Genomic DNA, 23,534 nt, shown 5'->3' on the forward strand with positions numbered 1-23,534 from the left:
GTTACTAGAAAAATTTAAATTACATGTGTGACTTACATTTCTGTTGGACAGCACTGTACAGAAAAATAATAAAAATGACTGCTCTTATTACCAGCAATTGTAATAGCTACCATTTACTGTCTAGAACTTTATTATTTTTTTTTTTGCGGTATGCGGGCCTCTCACTGTTGTGGCCTCTCCCGTTGCGGAGCACAGGCTCCAGACGCGCAGGCTCAGCAGCCATGGCCCACGAGCCCAGCCGCTCCGCGGCATGTAGGATCTTCCCGGACCGGGGCACAAACCCGTGTCCCCTGCATCGGCAGGCGGACTCTCAACCACTGCGCCACCAGGGAAGCCCCTGTCTAGAACTTTAAATTTGTCATCCCATTGACTTTTCAGAAAGGCTTTAGTGTATACGTATAATTATGTCCATTTTATGTATGAAGAAATAGTTGCTAGGAGAGGTTAATAAAATTTGCCTAATGTCACAGGGCTGGTTGGTGACCAATCCTGGACTCTAAACTAGTCAGACTCCAAAGCCCTGAATCCACACACGTGCCTCTCTCCTACACCATCGTGTGTAGCTCCCAAATAGACTTGGGATTTTCAAGTCTGATTAAATAAATTTCCAACTCCAATCACAGTATTTGGCATAGTGCCTGGGAAGTAACAGACACTTAATAAATGACAAATGAACTAAGAAATTAATCATCAAGGTTTGCAGTAAGGATGAAAAGAAATGCCATGAGAATTGTGAAAGCATTCCATAAACTTTGAAGCTTTATACAATTACCGGTTATCATAATTATCTACCTATGATAACCAGTCAAGGTGCTGAAGATCGGGTTCATAGGCCCAGAGCAACAGAAGCTTGTCAATCTCTTGACGTGATCCTAGGAAAACATCTTCTCTGGATCTCTTGCTCCCTCTTGTGTCTCCACGTTGTAACAGCACAGTAGGACCAGCATTTATAGGAAATTATCAAAATAATTTATAATTGTCACTTTTACTCTTTCATTCCTTTTTCAAGAACTGTGTGAAAAAATCTGAGAGCTGTTATCAGCCCTAAGGCTATAAGTTTGTCATTCTAGGAGTCTGAAAATCTGCTTTTCTAAGTAACTGGTTTTACATGGTCTGTAATTTCAAGGGTCTGAGCAGAGAGCCCTGCCGAGCGACGTGGGGATTGGTGACTCAGGCGCAGACCACTGAGACGCACCAGTTTTGGGGGCTAGGGTCTCCCCATTTCCCATTCCACGTCCTGAAATCCCATCTGCCTCACGAAGCCCATAGCATCTCCCTGACAAACGGGACAGGCTTCCTTTGCCTCCCTGGTCACTGGGAGCAGTGCCAACACTGTGAAGGACCACTTTCTCCTGAAATGGAAGGGCGCGTGCTTTCTAGGCCACCTGACCTTCATTTGGAGTAACGGATCAAGCTAACCCAGCACAGACCGGATCAACTGACCTCCTGGGCCAAGCGCTTTCTGATGCACGTAAGTAAATGGATGGAGACTTCACAGGGTGATAAGTAATGGACCCGACCGCCAGGTCACACACTCACCGCGGCAGTTTTTCGCAGTCACGGCATCCCCATAGAACCCGTAGGCACACCTCTCACAGTGGGGGCCGTCAGTGTTCCCAAGGCATCTCAGGCATTCTCCGGTGACGGAATCACAGCTCCTGGCCTCCAAGGGGTCCACATTGCCACTGCAGTTACAAGGGACACAGGAATCTCCGGGCACTGTTGGGTTTCCAAAGTAACCGTCTGCACATCTATATAGAAGATTGAGAGAGGGATGCAAACAAATGCGATTACTGTAGACACTACCCCACCATCCAGGGACTCTCTGAGTAGTTAATCAACCACACTGACTCTTTACCGAAGATTTACCGTGAGAGGAATGCTGCTCGAGTTCAGGCATTCACAGATTCCCGTCACTCATTGTGTGGCAGGGGGAGGGCGTCCAAAAGGAGCCACACATCCCGGGGACATGCTCCAGCCCCAGACAATTCGACCCGCATCCCACCACTCAGCGATGTCACCTCCCACGGAGTCCAGCCAGACTTGGCACCGGGACGTACACGTGGGACAGATAACCCTGGCTTCCAGGCGCCAGAAGACAACTATTACATCAAACCACCCCTTGCTTATGGAATCACCCAGAGTAATGGGACATTCAAACGTATGAACAGAAATACTGACTCCTGGCAGTTTCCTATTGATACTGATGAAAACTGAGATTAGCTCAAAGAGATCAAAAAGTCCCCAGGGACTTCCAACATTAATTTTTTAATCGATCGACTGGTTTTTCTCTGTGATCCGATGGAATAATAATGACATACCAAAGGCTCTAAAGCCACACTTAACCACACATTTAAGAATAAACACATAGAATTTATAGTAAAAAAATGTTTGGAAACCGGTCGAGCGAAGCAGAGTACCTCTCGCACCAATCCCCCGCGTATCCTGGGGCACACTGGTCACAGAACACTTCATCTCCATCGTCGAGGTGGCAGGTGGGGCTGAAACTGACAAAGCAGTAGAAATGAATGCAGTTCTCCAGTGGATGGTGCAGAATTCCTAAATATTAAAATGCTTAGTTTCTACTACTCCTGTCCTTACAAACTTTCACCGCGTGCTCACTCCTTAGCCCAGAACCCAAGGCCCCAGGCCACGCAGCCCGCCCATGGGCACTGGACACTCCCTGCTCGACCCTCGGCCCGGACTGCGCTTCTCCCCATCTGCCCAGGTTCACCGGCTCACCCCCAAGGCCCAGCTCAGCGGTCCCCTCCTCCAGGAGGCCGGCTCTGATGCTCAGGCAGAGTTCCTGTCCTCGAGTTCCCAGGACTGGGCTGCCTGCCTTAGAGCTGCCCACACTGGCCAAGAGTGAGCCCGCTTACAGGACAGAGCCAAGGGGCTCCACACTTCAGTGAGTGTAACCAGCATCCCCCGAGGCCCCCATGCAGCCCGAGGTCCCTTCATACTCCATTCCTGGTCTTGGGAGGACCGCGAAGGGAGGCCTGGGGGCCATAGCGAGGTCCCCACGATTTCACCAGAGCAGCCCTGATTGCTGTTTTGTACACTGGAGTTCCAAATAAAACTCCCCATGGGAGAATCCTCTAGGCGTGGATGGGGGGAGAGTTCTAAAGGGTAAACAGTGAGAGAGACTTTCAGACCGCTGGCCTGGGGGCACACAAGCCCCAGCATGTTGGTCGAGGCCGTGACTGTAACCATCCTCCGCCTCCCCTCGTGCTCTGTGCCCCGGGACCACCTGCAGCTCCGCAAACCGACCTGCCCCTCACGCTGCCAGACCGCGGCACCACTTCTTCCCGCCTAGCAGGCCCTTCTCCTCCACTGCCTTCAAACTCCCTCTCATCCTTCAAGTCTCAGATGGAGAGCTTCCACAGGGAATCGCCCCACACAGATTCCCTCTGCACAGTGGACCCACTTCCTCTGCCCTCGTGACCGCACTGTGGATTCCACGGCGTCGGCAGCCACAGAGGAACAGTTTGACACTCAGGACACCTACCATGATGCCCAGCATATACCAGGCGCTCAGTAAAGATTCGTTAAATTAAACTAAATGAATTCAGCCCATTCTCAATGAGCCTCGTATTTACATATTTTGGTCATTCGCTCAAATACTCCTGAAGCCCAGGAACATGTTTTATTCATCTCTGCATCTCCTCTGCCTCTTAGCACAGTGGTAGGCACACAACATATACGTGTGAAGGAACTGACGGCCAACATTAGACCAAGGGCAAAAAAGGCCATGCAAATGTCCTTGCCTTCACACAACTTGCCTTACGCAATTTAAAACATCAAAGTTTTTGTTTGTTTTTTTTAAGGAAGAGAGAATCTGTTCCTCCATCTCTAATCCCAATTAATTGCTCCAGGGCAAAATTAACACTCTCATCACACACAGGTCTTGCTCTGAAGGTATCAGTGCACGTCTGGATGGAGACCCAGGCCACGCGGGGCAGGACCGGCTGGTGGAGGAGCCCGGCTTACTTGTTGGAGGCCGTGGAGAGCGGGCAGGCACACGGCTGGCAGTCCCCAGGGGTTCCTCGGGAAGGCAGCCCGTAGAAGCCGGGCAGGCAGCGCTCGCAGCGGTCCCCGGTGGTGTTGTGCTGGCATGCCTAGGACACACGCATGGAAAGAAGACTCGGCTCAGGCCTCCTTAAAGGAATCTCAGGTTCACCTTCAAACAACCTGAAGTCCAAGTGAAGAAAAAAGGCAAAACGCTAAAGCAAGTCACCAAACTCTCTTATATGAGGAGGGGTTGCCTGTTTCCAGATCCGCTAATAAAAATTTTTAATTTATGTAAACGGGAAGCATAAGACCTTTCATTTCCAACCGTGTCAGAGTAACTGGCAGCAGACTTGCCCTCTGTAGGGACGGAATACAATACATCAAAGAGCTGCTCTCAGACCCCAGACAGCGGAGGTGCAGGATGTGCAGGGAAGGGAGACAGCGGGATGGGTCCTGCAACTGCATGTCTTTCCCCCTGGAGACAGTCCAGGAAATCCTGAATTTATACTACGGCATGGAGAACATCGGAAATGGTAAATACATGAATAAGTACGAAAGATTTCTTTTCCTCATTTAAAACACCTCTTTAGAGAGTGAAATTACCCTGCGTCAGGTGTAGGAGGTGTGCGAGAGACGGGCCCCCGGGCGGCTCCTCTCCTGCCCGTTCCTTCCAGGCCCCTCTTCTCCCCTGGCTTGGTCTCCCTATTGCCCCCACCTGGTGCTGAGGCCACCCAGAGCTCTCCCCTACAACCTCTGCCCTCCCCTGCCCGTACTCCCAGCCCCAGCCCCAACTGTGGGCCCTCTCCTCTCACTTCCTCTCCCTTGGGGTCTTCCATGTCCTTTTATACCCCTTCTCTTAAAGCCACTCATTTTACACACATTTACTGGACATTTTTCACCTGACTATTCAAATAATATTTCCAGTTGTTAACTACATACTTTTCTATCATTCCTGAGGTTGATAAAAGTTTTCCCATCTGTTCCATTTAATTGTGTTGCATCCTCTATATCACGGTTTCACCAGTTTTTTTTAGGGTCATCCCAGACCAGAGCTTCCAAATTTGAATGTGTATACAGATCATGTGGGTTAAATGTTGACTCTGATGCTGCAGGTCTGCGATTTTGAGTTTCTAAAAAAGCTTCCAGATGACGCCCATGCGCTTTTCTTTTTTTCTTTTCATCCCTCATATGACCTTGGTTTTGATCATTAACCCAAATCTACGCAAAATGCAACCGGCCTTGGTAAAGAGCTACATGGTTGTGCTAAAAGAATTATGCAAAATAATTAGTTTCGTTAAAATCTATTTGATTAAGCTCAACTGCAAATGTCTCTGATTTGCTTTCTTTCCTCAAAGGGCCAGACTGGGTCTTCTTTCTCTTTGGGAAAACTACAATGTAGTTCTGTTGAAAAACCTGCTGAAGGTCTGTTTCAATGCTTTCTCAGGCAGGCGCCAACACCCCTTTAAGTGATGATCCCTGTTGGTGGATCTGGAACGTGAAAGGATAGGAATGCTCATCTCCTTGGGGAGCGAACACATCTTCTCTTGATTGGAAAAGGAAAACCAGGAGGGCCCAAGACATGCACAACTGCATTTTATGCCCCTGTCTTTCCAAAGAAAAGAAATTGATTCCTCCTTGGAGTAAGAGCAGAGAGAGCTCAGAGAAAATAGTGAGGACACAGGTAAACTGTGGACTCTGGGTGGCTGTGATGTGTCAGCGTGGGGTCACTAATTGTAACAAATGCACGACTCTGGGGCGGGGGGGATGTTGATAATGGAGGCGTATGAGCATGGGTGCCCACAGGGGGTAGATCGGAAATCTCTATACCTTCTTCTCAATTTCACTGTAAACCTAAAACTACTCTAAAAATAGTCTTTAAAAAAAGACAAGAATAGAAGCACTAAGAACAACTGGAAACTTCTCTCTAATAAAATGTATATAAGGAGTCAACCCCTAGAATCTAGATAACTATATACAAGGCCAGGGGCTAGTTACAGCTATGCTAAAGGAAGAATTAAAGGTTTCTTTTTAAAATAGAATTTAAAAAGCAAAGCAGATTAAACAGATAAGTGATCTTATAAGTTTTTATATTTCCCTGTATTCCAATCTAAATTTTATTACTTTTCTCCTTTAATTACTTAAAAAAGGAAAAAAAATAATTTTACAGCAGAAAAACCTGGCAGAGACTCCCTTATCCGAGTGACCCAGGCTAATTAACATCCCCCAGAAGCAGCCAGTGGCATCACGGACCCTGACAGCACACACTGGGAGGGCACGTCACCTCAAGGTCCTCTCACCAAAAATGGATAACCTCAACCTCACCACGAGAAAGTGGACCAGCTCCAGCGGAGGGACAGTCCACAGAAGGTCCGAAGATCTCAAATGTGCCCTAGTCCTGAAAACCAGGAACTGTCACAGCCTGAAGGAGGCAAAGCCTCCTCATACTAAATGCAGTATGGGACGGTAGGTTTGATGCTGGAAAGGAAAAGGATGAAACCTGAATGGAATCTGACATTTAGTTGATGGGACTGTGCCATGTTAATTTCTGAGTTTTGATAACCATACAGATTGTGTAAGATGAGCATCCGGGGAAACAGGGCGATGCTCACACGGGAACCCTCTATCCTATTTTTCTAACCTTTCTGTAAATCTAAAATTATTCCTTAAAAAATTTTACACTATAAAAATTATTATCTTCTATACTTAGAGCTTTAAGGCTATTTAGCATCTTCACTTTCACAGGAGAATATATTTTTGGAAATATATATTAACAGAAGCACGTGCAAATCTTCCAGCCTGCCTGTCACTAAAGCCATAGGTGGTACAATCACGACCTGCTGACCACCCCCAAGTGCTGGCAGAGGCCTCCAAACCCAAATGGCAGGGGGAGAGAGGTTTTAAAAAAGCAGCGACCAGGACTTCCCTGGTGGTGCAGTGGTTAAGAATCTGCCTGCCAATGCAGGGTACACGGGTTCGATCCCTGGTCCAGGAAGATCCTACGTGCCGCAGAGCAACTAAGTCCGTGAGCCACAACTACTGAGCCCACACGTCACAACTACTGAAGCCCAAGCACGTAGAGTCCGTGCTCTGCAATAAGAGAAGCCACCACAATGAGAGGCCCATGCACCGCAACTAAGAGTAGCCACCGCTCGCCGCAACTAGAGAAAGCCCGCGCACAGCAACGAAGACCCAACGCAGCCAAATAAATAAATTAAAAAAAAAAAAAAAAAAGCAGCGACCTCCCTTCCTTGTGGGAAGTTACACCTGAGGAACTTATTCTGGAGGGACCGAGTAGGCGTGCAAACATCATTCCACGCCATCCTACAGACGCTTCACTTACAGAACAAAGACACTGACAAAGAACAAAACAAAACAAAAGCTGTACTTGCAGAGAAAAAGAAAAATTAGGCTCTAGAGAGAAAAAGCAATCAGCGGCATCATGCCGATATCTTCCCCATGGGTCTGATCGTTAATTTTTCCTAACCCTGTGACTCAATCAAGCTCTTTTGGAAAAAGCATGATCCTTTCCCTGTGCAGTGAATAGGGTTCAGCTGATTACCATATGCATTCACTCCATCTCTGAGCAGTGAATCCACTAGAACCCAGGAGTGTGGCCTGGCTCCCAGGCATAAGAGCCTAAAAGAATTCCTGACTGAAGTTAAAAAACAAGTCTTGCCCTGTATCTGCCCCAAAGTTCATTCTCAAGATTAACTACATATTTGCTAAGCCCTATTTCAACTCCAACTGCATGAAAGAGGTACTTGTTTGCAGAGTTTATCTGAACTAACATCTCTGAAGCATTATATATTATACAAAAGAGTGAGATTATTAGAAATTTTTTTTATTCCTCTTACGATATACTATGTAACATAATGTTAAAATCTACTAGCACTTGCGTTTAAAAGATCTGATGATCCTTTTTATTTAATCAGTGGTCGTTTTCTCCCTTTATATTGCTTTTTAATCTTGCAAAGTAAATCATTACTTATTGTTCTAATAAAAAACCTGCAATGAAATCATACATCTTTTTTCTGCTATCACCAAAGCAACTTTTCTTCACAAAAAAAAGAAGGAAAAAAGCAGGAAACATTTTATGACTTAAACTTAAACCTGCAGATTTCCTTTAGGGTCCACAAGGGCAGGGATATTCCCTGTGGAGGAAGCTTCCTTTTTAATCACTTCTGTACAGTGAGGGCTTCAGGGTGGGAGGAGGGCGTGCACTCAAGGTCTCAGCCAGACTCACAAAGCAAACGCCATGAACGTCACACTCAGCTGCATGGCCGTGGCATTCACAGGGCTGACAGATTCCTCCAAAGAGTATTCCATCCACGCGGTAATAGCCAGGGAGACAGGACTGCAAAAGAAGGACGGGTGACTGTCCAGGTTAAGGCAAATTTACAAAAAACCAAATCATCTTCTTCCCAGTACGTTAGAATCATAAACCGCTCAATTTTCCATGAATGGAAACTTATTTTTTTTGCCCAAACGTGCCATAAAATGCACCCATATTAAGCATACGATTCAATGGGTTTTTTTTAGTAAGTTTACTGAGTTGTGCAACCATCACCATAATCCAGTTCCTTATATATTTTAAAGGTAGAAACATGCACACAAAAATGTAATGGCTATGCAATGAGTCAGCGTACATCATAGCAGTTTTCCACTGCAATATTCTTAGAAATCATGTAACAGCCTTTTAATCAAGGCTGTTTCAATCAAGGGGATTTATTTCTCTCAACACTTTTTCTGTTGCTTAAAATTTAGTAAATGTTGCCATCAAAGTGTTAAATGCAGGTCTGCGTCAAACGGCATCAGTTTAAGAGAGCAAACGTTGCAGGTGAGCTTCCCTCTGGCTATGCGCTGGACAGGCAACATGGGCGTTCAGGGGCAGGGAGCCACCTCGGACACTGTACTTCATGTCGCCCTTGTGACGACCCTGAGAAATCGGCTCTCTATCTGATAGACTCGGAATCCGGAACACGGCGCGTTAGCTACGGTCCATGGCACCCGTGCAGTGATTCCACACCAGGTGTGCACACCTCCAAGATCCATGTCCACGGGCTGCCCGGGGCCACAGCAGACAAGAAACACATCCAGAGTGCAGACCAGGGAGTAATTAATTTGGAGGTTGGCACACTCCCTTGGGGGCATGGGAGGAGGGGGTGTGGATGTGCCTTTTATTGTCCTAAGAATTCTTAAAGAGCATTTCATTATAGTAATAATATATAATGCCTTCATTCACACTGACCTTGGGAAAGTCCCCTGCCACCTCCCCCACGACCCCGCTCCGCAGCCAGACTCCCCCGGGGACAGCGGACTTGTCTACAGACAGGCACTGAGCAGGCAGCTGCCTGGGGGTCCGTGTTGCGGCTACAGGGCTCCCCCAAATTCCATTCCCAACCAGTAGCTGCCTGATTCTTTAAGTCAGCTTCTGAGTAACAGCTGGATAAAAGAATGAGTTCTTCTGCTTAACACAAACTCTTGCAAAGGCGTCTTGACCTGCCTGTGTGATGCTTGAGCCATCAACCCAAGCACACCAGCACTTCTGGGAACAAAGCCCCCCGCGCACTTGTTCTCTAGCAGCAGCTGCTTCCTGCTGTCCCCTCCCAGTCCAGCTGGCTGCGCTCCCACTTCCATGGTTGTCCCTGCTCTACCTGTCGCTCCCCTAAGCCCACATCCACATACTATGAGGTGGTCTGAGGGTCATTTATCCATTAAGCACTAGGCCCACAGGGATTAGGACTTATGGACATTTGCTGGTCCTAAAAATAAATGAGATGTAAAAATAAGTTCATTGGTCCCAACCCTGTGGCCAAAAAAAATCTTGCAAAATATTTAAAATAGAAATAAAAATATTTAATTAAATATGTACACCACGAAGCTTTAGGCCAACTTTATTACCTACAAACCTAATATTATAGGTTAAATGCTCTCACTTTGTAAAAATGCTTGCCAAGAAATCACAGCCAATGACAAATGTTCACAATCACAGTCATGGGCTCACGAGGCGCAGGACCTCATGGCAATTAGCAGGGATGAAGTTCAATGACCACTTCCTAGCTGTGTGACCTTGGTCAAGTTACTTAACCTCTCTGTGTCTCCGTTTCCTAATCTACGGAACAGAAAGTATATGAAGGGCCTACCTCATAGGATTGTTGTAAGGATTAAATGAGGTAACATATGGAAGGGGCTCAGAATAGTGCCAAATGCATAGAAAGTTCTCAGTAAGAGAGAGTTATCATCAATATGTATGTCCAAATAATTTCAAAAAATATTTCAAAATTTTTAAGCGACAGATTACTTTCATCCATGACTGCAAGTATGGTTTCATATACTGCATATGTGAGGTAGAGCCCACCTAAGTAACATAGCCTGGGGCCATCAAAGGTCTCCAAAAAGGCCTGGCTTGTCTGAAGCTTTCCAGGGTCGCATGTTGGTAATTGGTAAATGTTCAAATACAATCAAATTCAATCCTCCTTAGAAATGCAAAATATGGCATGGGTGTCTCAACTTTCCTGTTGACTAAGCAGGACGGTGACACTTACTTAGAGTATTCCCAGATGCCCCAGAGGAATTAGATTTCCTTAAACAATGTATTTCCAATGTTCCAATAACCTCCAAAAGTCTGATGTTTAGAAACACTGGGTTTCCAAAGTTAAAATTCAAACACGCATTACAACATCACCTTCAATATGCTTTTCCCCCAACCCCGCAGGAAGGAGAAAAGGAAGAAGACGGGAAGGAGGAGGAGTGTTACCTCACAAGAGATGCCCGCATAGCCTTGGGGGCACTCGCAATGCTCCACCTCTGTGGCCAGGGACAGGTCTATAACGTTAGGGCTGGCTGTGTCCAGAGAGACAGAATCCAACCTGCAAACAAACAGGCAGGGCCGTTACAGGACTTACACACTCGCACACGGCATCTAACACCTCAAAGAAGACAAATTCCTAAGAAAGATTTAATTCAAACAAAATGGTGATGTGATTTTTGTAAGTAAGTAAAGATTTTCACAACAGGACACTTTCTGGGAGCTGTTCATTAGTCCCTGGAAATGCCTTGGACATTTGGTACAAGACGAGCTGCTGTCCATACACAGCCGTGGGAAGGCTCTGAGAAGCCCGTTCCGAAGAGTGAACTCCAGAACGAACCCATGCAGCTGAACTCTCTCTAGTGCAGAGAGACTGTCCTGAATGTGCAGTTCTGTTTGCTTTAGCTGCATCCAACATGTATGCTTAGCCTGGCATTGCCAGAAACTGACCTTCTCAGAGTAACAAAACGACTAAGGATGGACTCATGAGCTTAAATAGTTTGTGAAAACCTAAGACCATTAACATCAGGAGGGTGAAAACCAGATGCAACACAGTTAACAACTGTCACCTCATTGGGCATTTCTCAAAAATCCACCCTGAAAGTTTCTGATCCCAATGCCAAGTCTATCTCCTACTAGATACATTTGTCATGGACAACAACTGTTATGCCTTTGATAAAATTATAGTGATAAAAAATAATTCCAAGACAGTTCTGTTAGCTGTGTCCTTAAAATAATCAAGTAAAGTATATTCAGCTTAAAATTGTATGATAATAAAGACAAGATCACCTACGTTTTCCCTCCTTTTCAGTACACACCTGTAAAGAGCCATCTTTGCAGAATTGTAGTCGGCTCTGATCAAGAGATGTGTCATGTTGGCAAGCACGGTCATCAGCTGGTCGCGATCTACCTCCCTCCTGCTATGAAAATCTCGGAAGTGCTCAGGCACGAGTCTAACCACGTTCAAGTGCTCTTCATAGGGCTGCAATAACAGGCCCTCTGCCTGGGTCCTTAAAGTGAGCCCATTCCCCTAACATTTAAAAACAAGAGGAAATATATTCATAATTCAATTTCATGATCAAACACTAAAAGCAGATTTTGTATTCAGCCACGTGGCTTTTCAGTTGTGTGCAGGTTTTTGGCAAACGTGTAATGATGTCCATAGCCCTTGGTCCAGAACGACCAGAGAAAACGTATCACTATCTTCCTCTCAGAGGGATTCGGATAAGTCTAAAGACTGTGCCTGTGCTGGGATCTCAGAAAAGAGACAGTCATGCACTAGCCCACAGTTTCCCTCAAAGCAACCAATCTGACACCTCTAATCTTTTTTTTAATTGAAGCATAGTTGATTTACAGTGTTTCAGGGGTACAGCAAAGGCCAAGGCCTTGCTGGGTCTTTTTGTGATGGGAGTGTGGAAACAGGGACAGAGGTGGAGGACAAAAATGACAATGCATCTCCAGTCCCCACACAGCCAGGCACTGCTGCCTAGTCATTCACATGGGGAGGACGCTACAGGAGGGGAGGAGGGACCCAAAGGGCCTAAAAGGAAGTCCCAACATCGAGGAAAAACTCCTCTCCCTCTAAATTGTGAATAGACAGGTCAGCTACAGGAGCAAGCGAAGAGCTACAGGTGCTGCCCTGAGGCAATTCTGGAAATTCCCAGTCTCAGCGGAGTCCAGACGGGCAAAGCACCGCTGAATGACCACCTGGCCCTGAGCTCCTGCCACTACGGCCTCGCTTAGCCACCTTCAGTCATAAAACTGCTGCCCCACGAAGCCCTCGGCTCTAGCAAACTGATGCGAAAGCAATTACCTTAATGATGACGTCGGCGTGAGACATGGGGTCACCGTCCGCCATCTCCACTGGGACCTCGTAAGACACCGTGTACTTCAGGAATCCACCAAACGCCGTCAGCTGGAATGTTTAAGTGACAATGAGCACGGAGGGGATCATAGCCCTTGGCAAGGGGACACGGTCACTAGGATCCACCTGGCAACAACTAGGCTGCGAGGTGTCCCAGAGGCCACAATATGTAAGGATTTCACATTAAAGGCAGTGGAAAGGAAGCACGTTATAACGAATGTTCTGTTTAACTGATACCATGAAATGTAGGATACTGTCTAAATGCACAGAAAAAAATGTACTCCTCCTTAGAGATCCCGAGGTAAATTACTCTGAACTTGTGCTAGTCCCACGATAGACCTTTATTTCACTTAAGGACTTTAGGGGGCAGGGAGTGTGATCCAGGACTACAACCTCAACACTGGGGCTCACCGCCCTGCTTATAGGACGGCAACAGCAACACGTGTGATCAGCTAAAGGAAGGACTAAGGATTTCCTACCTGATCAGACATCCTTTAATGTAAAAGAGAGATTTTCTTTCTGCCAGCTATGGTACAACGTTCAGAATCCAATCTTTGCACCATAAAATTGGAGAGGTGCTCCCCAGACATGATAAACAAAACTATTGAATTTTGGTGATAAGATCCCATTCTAAATAGAAAATGTCTTCTAAGATTATAATTTGATGGGAAAAGTAATCATTTTCAAAAATAAACACTACTGGGCTTCCCTGGTGGCGCAGTGGTTGAGAGTCTGCCTGCCGATGCAGGGGACACAGGTTCGTGCCCTGGTCCAGGAAGATCCCACATGCCGCGGAGCGGCTGGGCCCGTGAGCCATGGCCGCTGAGCCTGCGCGTCCGGAGCCTGTGCTCCGCAACGGGAGAGGCCACAAGAGTGAGAGGCCCGTGTACCGAAAAAAATAAAAATAAAAAAAATAAACACTACTTAAATATACACAAAACAGCTATAAAATTAAAATATAACCAACAAATTAACTGGAAATGTACCATGGTACGAGACCTACACTACATATACCATGACTTCAAACAAACCAAAGGCCTGGATAAGGTGAGCAGGGAGCTGTAGGTATTGAGAGAGATTCCATTGGATATATTTTCAGATCGATCAGAGTCTGGAGGGAAGCTGCCTAATTGGTGAGGAGGGACAGGACCATGTCATTGAAGGGAGAGGTTAAATCGTAGCCACCAACTTCCCACTTTGTGGAATCACCTTTGAGCGTTTTCTTACAGTGGAAAGTATTCTACCTGTTGTTAAACACGCACTTCACGTAAGCAACAAGCATAATAAAGAAGAAGGGGGCAGTGCAAGGGTTCCTGCACACCTTTCCCAGGGGTGTTCTATACGCCAGGTAAGACAGGTACACGGCTGGCTCCACAGGGCAGGGATGCGAGGGACCTTCACAAAGGCCCAGGTGACCCAGGAACCCAGAGCAAAACAGAAGGTCTGTCAGGGAGGGGACAAGATTTCATACAACAGACCACCTTCGACGGGGCCAAGAAAGACATAGGTTCATATTTTAAAGATGCAGTAAAGTCTAACAAGGATAAAAAGACCGTGTGAGTCAGGTGTCAGTAAACGCTGTGTGATATTCTGCTAAACTCAAGAGACCAACGACAGTACTTGAAAAGCCAACACAAGGTCTTCCTTAATGTGCTCTGAGATCTCTGCCCCAGACACCGGCCCTGGAAGTACCTTGTTTCCCAGGTAGGCCTCCGGGGCCGACCAGTAATACTGGGAGGTCAGCCTCTGCACCACCGCCGAGCTGTTGATGCTGATCTGGTGACGCCCGCCCAGCATGTCCTGCTGGGACCGGAGCTGGCTGGAACTGACCAAGTCGGTGACCAGCCAGCCGGACATATCTTTCACCTTAAAAAAGATCCAAGAATTTTAGAACATGAAATTGAAGTCACCTTAGGTTTCACCCAGCCCAGTGTTAGTATCTTCACCGTGAAGGGACAGACCCAGAAAGCACGGCGAGGACGGAGCTAACACACGGTGGCCCTTGCACTCGTCAAAGGACCCGGAAAACCTGAGAACGAGTCACATGTCCCCCAAACCCAGGTCAATTAGAAGCAAATAATGAGCAAAACCATAAAGGCCACGGGTATATAACTTAGATTAAAAAACAGCAAAGAACTCAATAAACGCATTGAACACAGTGTCTCTGGCTAACTCTGACTTTGTTGTTGCCCCCTGCTTCTTAGCCAAATGCCAAAAACCGTATAAAACGACCTCCAGATCCTATCCTCCCAATTTGTCATCTACACAGAGATGACAGGAGATCACCCACAGGAACGCACCCCATTCTCAAGTACTGATCCGAATCCCTCCTCCCCATACGCTGGTGAGGAGGGAGGAGGGAGGGGAGGAGGGAGGGTCAGGGACTAGCCCTAACCTCCAGCCATCACCCTGTCCTCCCTAGAACCCACTCAGCACTCACCCAGAACTCGTTCCCCCAGAATTCTCGATTCCCCAAACAAAGGGAGTACCCTGCCTCTCCTCATAAACTGTGCCACCTGCTGCGTTCCCACCTCGCCTGCTTCTTCGAGCTAGAAAATTCTGCATGTCCCCAGGTCCTGCTATGCTTCCCGGCCTGAGACCGGGGTGGGGCTGGTGCGGTAAGATCTGACCCCACAACTCCATGCATTTCCCCACAGAAGAAATTTTCACACGATGCATTCTGCAATGCCGCAGCATCCTATTGCTTCCATAGGAAAATGTATGAGGGAACAAACACATGATCTAGGAATTTTAGTGACACTTTGGTAAGTGGGCAGCCTTTGATCCACGTCGACGTCGGTCCAAAGGATGAGAGTGGTGTTACAGAAAAGACAGCCTCATCGCTTTCTGACACAGTTCCTGGCTCTCAAAGGATTCCCTCACCTGACTGATTGGCCAGGAGAGGCTGTCGCAAACGTCAGAGACACCAAAGCAGAAGCATTCCGAGCAGCCCTGGGGGTTCCTTTCCTCCAAGTTATAGAATCCTGGTTTGCATCGATCACAATGTTTCCCCTCAACATTCTCCTGCAAATTGGAGTAAAAAATTAGCTTTTGAAACCAATAGGTAGGCAGACTACAATGACATTAACATGACATTAGCAAGAAAGATGTCTGGCGATCCAGAGACACAGGTAAACAAAAAGACACTCAAAGTCAATGCGAAGCCTCATGATGTCACGATTTCCAGATAGTCTGAAATACGTATCATTTGATTTTGTAGTCAAGACTGAGGCTAGGGATCTTAGAGCTTGGTCCTTATATTTAAATGGCTTTTTCGTGTTGCTTTGTTTTAAATCTTTTATGTCTGCAGATCTTTCAAGCATTTTAAAATCTGAAGAGGACTATGTAATTGTCTTGTTAATAAATGCTCAAGATAATTTTCCATCATATGTAACGTACCTAAGACTCTGCTTACATGGGAAGGAACACAAGACACAGCTGGAAGTCCGCTGAATTACGGGGAGATGGTTATTAGTGTCAGATAGCCAGAAAACGCCTCCCTGGTACGAGATTCATGCATTTCTTATCATTGTTCAATTCCTTTTTAAGAGAAGTCCAGAAGAATCTATCTGCCTTTAATTAATGTTCTTAGAAATGTAGTGTTTACTTGGTTCTCCTCTAAACATAAAGCTTAAAAAGGATGTCACAGAAGAGGCATTAGGCCAAGGCCTAAGAAAAGCAGTATTTGGTTTCAACCAGGAAGTCACAGAAATACTTCTGGAGTATCTGGCCATCACCCAGAAGGCACCAAAAAAGAAAATCAGGTGCCCATCTAAGTCCAAGGATATATTCTCTGGCCAGTTCACTGTGACATAATGTCATGCTTCTCAGGAAGGCTCAGGGGAAGGGAGAGTTCCACTTTCACCTCGATGCTTTGCTTAGGACCTGATCATCTGAGCCAATGAAATGCATCCCATTTTCAGGACATCTCAAAGGAAACTCTGGGGCAGCTTTAACCTCCACACATACCTTACAGAGACAAGCCTCGGAGCAGGGTTCCCCATTCACGCTGCCGGCTGGGTTACAGTCACAGGGCACACACGCAGGGTAACCCTTATAACCAAACTGGCAGCGATCACATTTTTCTCCTGCGTAACCTTCCTTGCACGGACACTGACCCGGCCACTTCCCTGTGAAGAAAAATGGCAAAATGACCCAACAGGAAGGTAAAAGAGGTTTAAAGCAGGGGTTGGCCAACTATTTCTATAAAGGGTCAGCGAGTAAATATTTTAGGCTTTCTGGCCAGAGACTCTGTTGCAACTATTCAACTTTGCCCGTATTGCTTGAAAGCAGCCACAGATGATACATAAATAGATGGGTACAGCTTTATTTATAAAAAACAGTGGTGCCAGATATGGCCCATAGACCATAGTTTGACAACTCCTGGTTTAAAGAAAGAACAAGACAGATGGAAAGCACAGAGGCTGGTGGGAATGTAAAATGGTGCAGAAGCTTTGCAAAAACATTTAGTACTTCTTCAAAATGCTAAGCATAGTGTGACCATAAGATCCAGCAATACCATACCTAAGTATTTAGCCAAGAAAAATGGAAACATACATCCTCCCAAAAACTTGTACATAAATGTTTGTAGCAGCATTATTCACAATAGACAAAAAGTCAAAACCACCCAAATATTCATCAACCGATGAGTGGATAAGTTAAACATGCATGCAATGGAGTATTATTCAGCAATCAAAAGCACTGAAGTACTGACACGTGCTACATGGATGAACCCTGAAAACATTATGCTCCGTGAAAGAAGCCAGTCACTAAAGACCACATAGTGTATGGTTCTATTTATACGAAATGGCCAGAATAAGCAAATCTCTAGAGAAAAATTACATCCGTGGCTGCCTAGAGCTTGGAGCTGGGGCAAAGGGATGGAGGAAAACAGGCAACAACTGCCAGTGGGGAAGGGGTTTCTTTATGGGGAGATGAAAATGTACCAATATTGGATTGTGGTGATGGCTGCACCCATGAATATGCCGAAACACAATGAATTGTACACTTTAAATGGGTGTACTGTATGGTAGTCAATCATATCACAAAATCAAGCTTTCTTTTTTTTTTAAAGCACATAAGCCAGTGGTGGAGGGCAATAAGCACTGTCTTTGCTTCTAATGCCAGCTTTGAAAGTTGTGTACTCTTGGCCAAGGTTCTTAAGTACTCTGAGCTACAGTTTCCTTGCCTATAAATTGGGTAAAATAATTTTTATTGGCCATGATTTAAAGTCGAAATGAGGGATTCCCTGGTGGCGCAGTGGTTGAGAGTCCGCCTGCTGATGCAGGGGACATGGGTTCGTGCCCCGGTCCGGGAAGATCCCACATGCCGCAGAGCGGCGGGGCCCGTGAGCCATGGCCGCTGAGCCTGCGCATCCGGAGCCTGTGCTTCGCAACGGGAGAGGCCACAGTAGTGAGAGGCCCGCGTACCCCCCCCCACAAAAAAAAAGTTGAAATGATATATATTTGAAAATGAACCCAATCAAGGGTGATTGTCATCAGCCCCAGCATCTCATCACGCGTTGCGGGTAAGAATCAACTCCCTCCTGTAATTTACCCTCCCCCTTGTCAGCAGGGCCCACAGACAGCACATCCCTCCCTGCTGAGCAATATCCATCCTCACTACTAGTGATGGGGCACTGGAGGGGGTCACAGGGGTCTCTGGACAGATGCCACCTCCTCAGGAGACTCTGGTATTTGCAAGTCCATTTGCCAGTTTTTGAAATGGAAAGAACACTGACATTTACAAAGTTAACTGGGGGATCTGATTGCTTTGTGGGAGGATGTATGCTAAAGGCTCTGCATGTCTTCTGAGCGCTAAGTAGAGTGATTGCTATTTACTGTTTCACGTATGACTTGAAACCGAGCCTTATTTCCTCTTTCGTCAAAAGCTAATTAACCTCTCAAATGTCATTTCATTGTCCCAACATTGCCATTTCCACCCTCTACCTCCCTCCCATCACGATTCCTAATTTTGCTTTATGCCCAGGGCACTGATTCCTACCTGGCTTTATATTATTTATGTACTTGTTCGTTTATTGTCTGCTTGTGAGCAGGGACCTTGGTCATCTTGTTCGAGGATATATATGTTCCTAGGTCCTAGAAAACTGCCTGACACGTAGTAGGTGCTTAGTAAATATTTGGTGAGTGAAAGAATCAATAGAGAATCACACCACTAAATTATTACACAATGGTAACAGTCTCACTAGGTACAAATCTTACACACATACACACACACACACACAAATCAATTACAAGCACAAAAATGAATCAAGTACTCACCTCTGTGTAAGTCAGAATGAAGGTCATTCTTAATACAGACAGAACTGAGGGACCCCAGAGGGTCACAGTCACAGGGATGACAAGGGTTGTCATCATAAGGTGACACCTGAAAGGCAGAGGTTGCCCTAGATTATCTTGCTAGAAATAACAGCAATATTAGTATTAACATTGAGAATAATACCAATGACAAGGTATTGACTTTTTATCCAAGATGTGACTATCACAATGATTCTGTGTACCCAGTGGGTGTAGGTCAAGCCAGAAAAAAAAGTGCAAACATCTTTTTGACAGTGACAGCAGCTGGCGTCATTAGCAAAGTGTCATCCTTCTTCATTATCACTGTTACCCGTCCCCTCACTCTGCCATCTCTTGGAGACATGTAGAAGCCTCTCCTATGACTTAGCCACCATGGGATTCCCGTGACAGCTACATATGGTGTCAACTGAGGAGTGAGCACTTCCTACTGGCAAGATACAGCTGCTTTAGTTATTGGCTGACTCTCCACAGGGACACTTACTATCACAAAACTCTGAGATGACGTAGCCAGTAGACCCACAATTCAAGTTAAGTAATGGTGAACATCCTACCCTGAGCAAGAAAACAGGATGGATAGAGCAGGAAACTGATATCTGAAGAACACTACCAGCATATTGTAAGAATACAGATGAAATGTTGCAAAAGGAAATGTCTTCAATACAGAGACTGATGCGTGGCGGCCTGTATGTCTTTTCTACCGCAAAGCTGGGCGACAGTTGAGGCGCTCTTACCCTGTGTGGTCTGTAATATCCATCCACGCAGGTTTCACAGTTGATGCCCATGGTTTTCTGCAGGCAATCAATACAAACCCCTCCTCCTCTGAATTGTCCGGCAGTATTCAGACTTCTCTTCTGATTCGCCACATTTTCATCATAGTAACAGTCTTTGGCTTTATTGTGGCAATTGCATTCTAGGAAAATATTTTAACATCTCAATTAATACAGATACCGTGGCCTAGATAAAGAAAAGCCTTCCCTCCTTTAGTAAATTTTGATGACTATAAATTAAATTAAAATTATAGAAGTCATTTTAGTAGCAATCTTTCAGAGGCATTGGGGAGTAGCTATCTGAATTATACGTATGCATATCCACTTGATTCATCAACCTGTCTTCTGGGATCATATCTTGCAGAAGCACTTGCTCACTTGTCAGTGACAAAGGTGAATTACTGCACCATTGCTTGTGTTAACAAAGGACTTGTAACAAGCAAAATACCACGGGTAGGTAGCTGTTTTGATTATGTTACATCCATATAATGGAGTTCAGTGCAACTGCTTTTAAAACAGCATTTCATAGTGTTAATATGGAGATGTTTTATTTAAGATATATTGTTAAATATAAAAGTAATGCATAGAATGGCACGCATAGCACATCAGCTTCTGTGTACAAACAGTGTGATGTGTTGGAATATACTAACTTATGCTTTACTTGTAAAAACATTTCAGGAAGAACCTACCAGGAAACAATAAAAAGTAGGAAGGATGGAAACAGAAATATATAAATATACTTTTATATACTGTAGATATTGGAACCTTGTGAATATATTGCCTATTTAAAATTTAAATCCAAATTTATAAAGAATAAATTAATATATGGGAAGTGGAATCTTAGAGAAATAGCAAGTTGATAATCAATGCATTCGGGTCTCCATCCTTTCAATTTTATTAAGGTAGTCAGCCTCTTTGTGAACTACTTGAATAACTAAGAAAACCAGTTATTTACTACTTACAGATGTTAAGTCACCATAAACTGAAGCATATGAAGGGGGAAAACTTCACATCCTTGCAATTCTCAGTGAACTTACCTTCACACGTGTTACCAGAGGAAACAGTGCCGGGCCTCCAGGGCTGCTGACGGTACCCAGGACAACACCGATTGCAGCTGTCACCACACGTATTATGTTCACACTGACACTGGAATTTCTAGGCAGTAAAGAATATAAAATTGCATCTGAAAATTTACCTGTATGTTTTTCTTAGTTTTATTTAGGAAGAACCCATCACAGTCAAATACACAGCAAGAGTTTACAATCAAGCAAACTAGCATTTAATTTTTAGAGAAAAAAAAAACATATGACCTGGTTACAAACAGAAATGAGAAGGAATAAACCAAAACTAACATATGGCTTAACAAAAAAGAACTTTTCAAAAGAGACACATTGACCTGAAAGGTTTGGAAGCTCCTACTAGTAACTTTCTTGATACTCATCTCTGTTTTTTCAGCAATAATAAAAGTCCTAGGCTTCCCTGGTGGTGCAGTGGTTAAGAATCCGCCTGCCAATGCAGAGGACACAGGTTCGATCCCTGGTCCAGGAAGATCTCACATGCCACGGAGGAACTAAGCCCGTGCACCACAACTACTGAGCCTGTGCTCTAGAGCCCGTAAGCCACAACTACTGAGACCGCAAGCCACAACAACTGAGCCCAGGTACCCCAACTACTGAAGCCCGCGCGCCGAGAGCCTGTGCTTCGCAACGAGAAGCCACCGCAATGAGAAGCCCACACACCAAAAGGAAGAGTAGCCCCTGCTTGCCGCAACTAGAGAAAGCCCATGTGCAGCAACAAAGACCCAACGCAGCCAAAAATAAATAAACAAAAATTAAAAAAAAAAATCCGATTCAGGAGTTAAATTATTACGAAGATTGGGTAAAAATAAGTAGCTTCGTGTAAGTTTTAAAAGAAGAAAAGAGGATGCCTTCTTCTTCACTTAATACTACGTTAAAAGAGAGAACCTTTATTTTACCTTGATTTAGCACCACAAAAAAAGAAAGAGGGTGAAGTCAGAAGGAGGGAAATCCTTCTTTTAAGAAGTATAGGAGACGAGGGAAAGATGGCGGAGAGACGAGGAGAAGATGGCGGAGAGACGAGGGGAAGATGGCGGAGAGACGAGGGGAAGATGGCGGAGAGACGAGGGGAAAATGGCGGAAGAGTAAGACGCGGAGATCACCTTCCTCCCCACAGATACACCAGAAATACATCTACACGTGGAACAACTCCTACAGAACACCTTCTGAACGCTGGCAGAAGACCTCAGACCTCCCAAAAGGCAAGAAACTCCCCACGTACCTGGGTAGGGCAAAAGAAAAAACCGAGACAAAACAATAGGGACGGGACCTGCACCAGTAGAAGGGAGCTGTGAAGGAGGAAAAGTTTCCACACACTAGAAGCCCCTTCGCGGGCGGAGACTGCGGGTGGCGGAGGTCGGGGGAGCTTCGAAGCCGCGGAGGAGAGCGCAGCAACAGGGCTGCGGAGGTCAAAGCGGAGACATTCCCGCACAGAGGATCAGGGCCGACCGGCACTCACCAGCCCGAGGCTTGTCTGCTCACCTGCCAGGGCGGGCGGGGCTGCGAGCTGAGGCTCGGGCTTTGGTCGGAGCGCAGGGAGAGGACTGGGGTTGGCGGCGTGAACACAGCCTGCAGGGGATTAGTGCACCACGGCTAGCCGGGAGGGACTCCGGGAAAAGTCTGGACCTGCCGAAGAGGCAAGAGACTTTTTCTTCCCTCTTTGTTTCCTGGTGCGCGAGGTGAGGGGATTAAGAACGCTACTTAAAGGAGCTCCAGAGGCTGCGCGAGCCGCGGCTAAAAGCGCGGACCCCAGAGACGGGCATGAGACGCTAAGGCTGCTGCTGCCGCCACCAAGAAGCCTGTGTGCGAGCACAGCTCACTATCCACACTTCCTTTCCGGGGAGCCTGTGCAGGCCCCCACTGCCAGGTTCCCAGGATCCAGGGACAACTTCCTCGGGAGAACGCACGGCGCCTCAGGCTGCTGCAACGTCACGCCGTCCTCTGCCGCAACGTCATGCCCTCCTCTGCCGCAACGTCACGCCGTCCTCTGCCGCAACGTCATGCCGTCCTCTGCCGCCGCAGGCCCGCCCCGCACTCCGCGCCCCTCCCTCCTCCCGGCCTGAGTGAGCCAGAGCCCCCGAATCAGCGGCTCCTTTAACCCCGTCCTGTCTGAGCGGAAAAACAGAAGCCCTCCAGCAACCTACATGCAGAGGCGGGGCCAAATCCAAAGCTGAGCCCCTGGGAGCTGTGAGAACAAAGAAGAGAAAGGGAAATCTCTCCCAGCAGCTTCAGAAGCAGCGGATTAAATAAAGCTCCACAATCAACTTGATGTACCCTGCATCTGTGGAATAAATGAATAGAGTAACGCATCATCCCAAATTGAGGAGGTGGACTTTGAGAGCAAGATTTATGATTTTTTCCCCTTTTCCTCTTTTTGTGACTGTGTATGTGTATGCTTCTGTGTGAGATTTTGTCTGTATAGCTTTGCTTCCACCATTTGTACTAGGGTTCTATCCGTCTCTTTTTTTTTCTTAATAATTAATTCTAATAACTTTTATTTTACTTTATCTCCTTTCTTTCTTTCTTTCTTTCTTTCTTTCTTTCTTTCTTTCTTTCTTTCTTTCTTTCTTTCTTTCCTTCCTTCCTTCCTTTAGAAAACAAATATTCCCAAATTGAGGAGGTGGACTTTGAGAGCAAGATTTATGATCTTTTCCCCTTTTCCTCTTTTTGTGAGTGTGTATGTGTATGCTT

At 46.0% G+C, this 23,534-nt stretch overlaps 1 protein-coding gene across 2 annotated transcripts in view; it reads right to left on the bottom strand.

Annotated features, from left to right (window-relative positions):
* The window catches only part of LAMA1 (laminin subunit alpha 1), a 164,990-nt gene that overhangs the window by 77,105 nt on the left and 64,351 nt on the right, over window positions 1-23,534 (bottom strand). For both annotated transcript variants that reach the window (XM_060311142.2, XM_060311143.1), the window contains exons 7-19: window positions 20,805-20,922; window positions 19,732-19,910; window positions 18,965-19,070; window positions 16,653-16,813; window positions 15,567-15,707; window positions 14,376-14,549; window positions 12,633-12,734; window positions 11,638-11,849; window positions 10,769-10,880; window positions 8,255-8,365; window positions 3,991-4,118; window positions 2,421-2,507; window positions 1,540-1,751 (exon numbers count right to left, since the gene is read on the bottom strand). In XM_060311142.2, coding sequence (XP_060167125.1) covers window positions 1,540-1,751; window positions 2,421-2,507; window positions 3,991-4,118; window positions 8,255-8,365; window positions 10,769-10,880; window positions 11,638-11,849; window positions 12,633-12,734; window positions 14,376-14,549; window positions 15,567-15,707; window positions 16,653-16,813; window positions 18,965-19,070; window positions 19,732-19,910; window positions 20,805-20,922 — 1,843 coding nt within the window. The remainder of the gene's footprint in view (window positions 1-1,539; window positions 1,752-2,420; window positions 2,508-3,990; window positions 4,119-8,254; window positions 8,366-10,768; window positions 10,881-11,637; window positions 11,850-12,632; window positions 12,735-14,375; window positions 14,550-15,566; window positions 15,708-16,652; window positions 16,814-18,964; window positions 19,071-19,731; window positions 19,911-20,804; window positions 20,923-23,534) is intronic.

The sequence above is a fragment of the Globicephala melas genome, chromosome 13 (genome assembly GCF_963455315.2).
Source record: "Globicephala melas chromosome 13, mGloMel1.2, whole genome shotgun sequence".
Lineage (NCBI taxonomy): Eukaryota > Metazoa > Chordata > Mammalia > Artiodactyla > Delphinidae > Globicephala > Globicephala melas.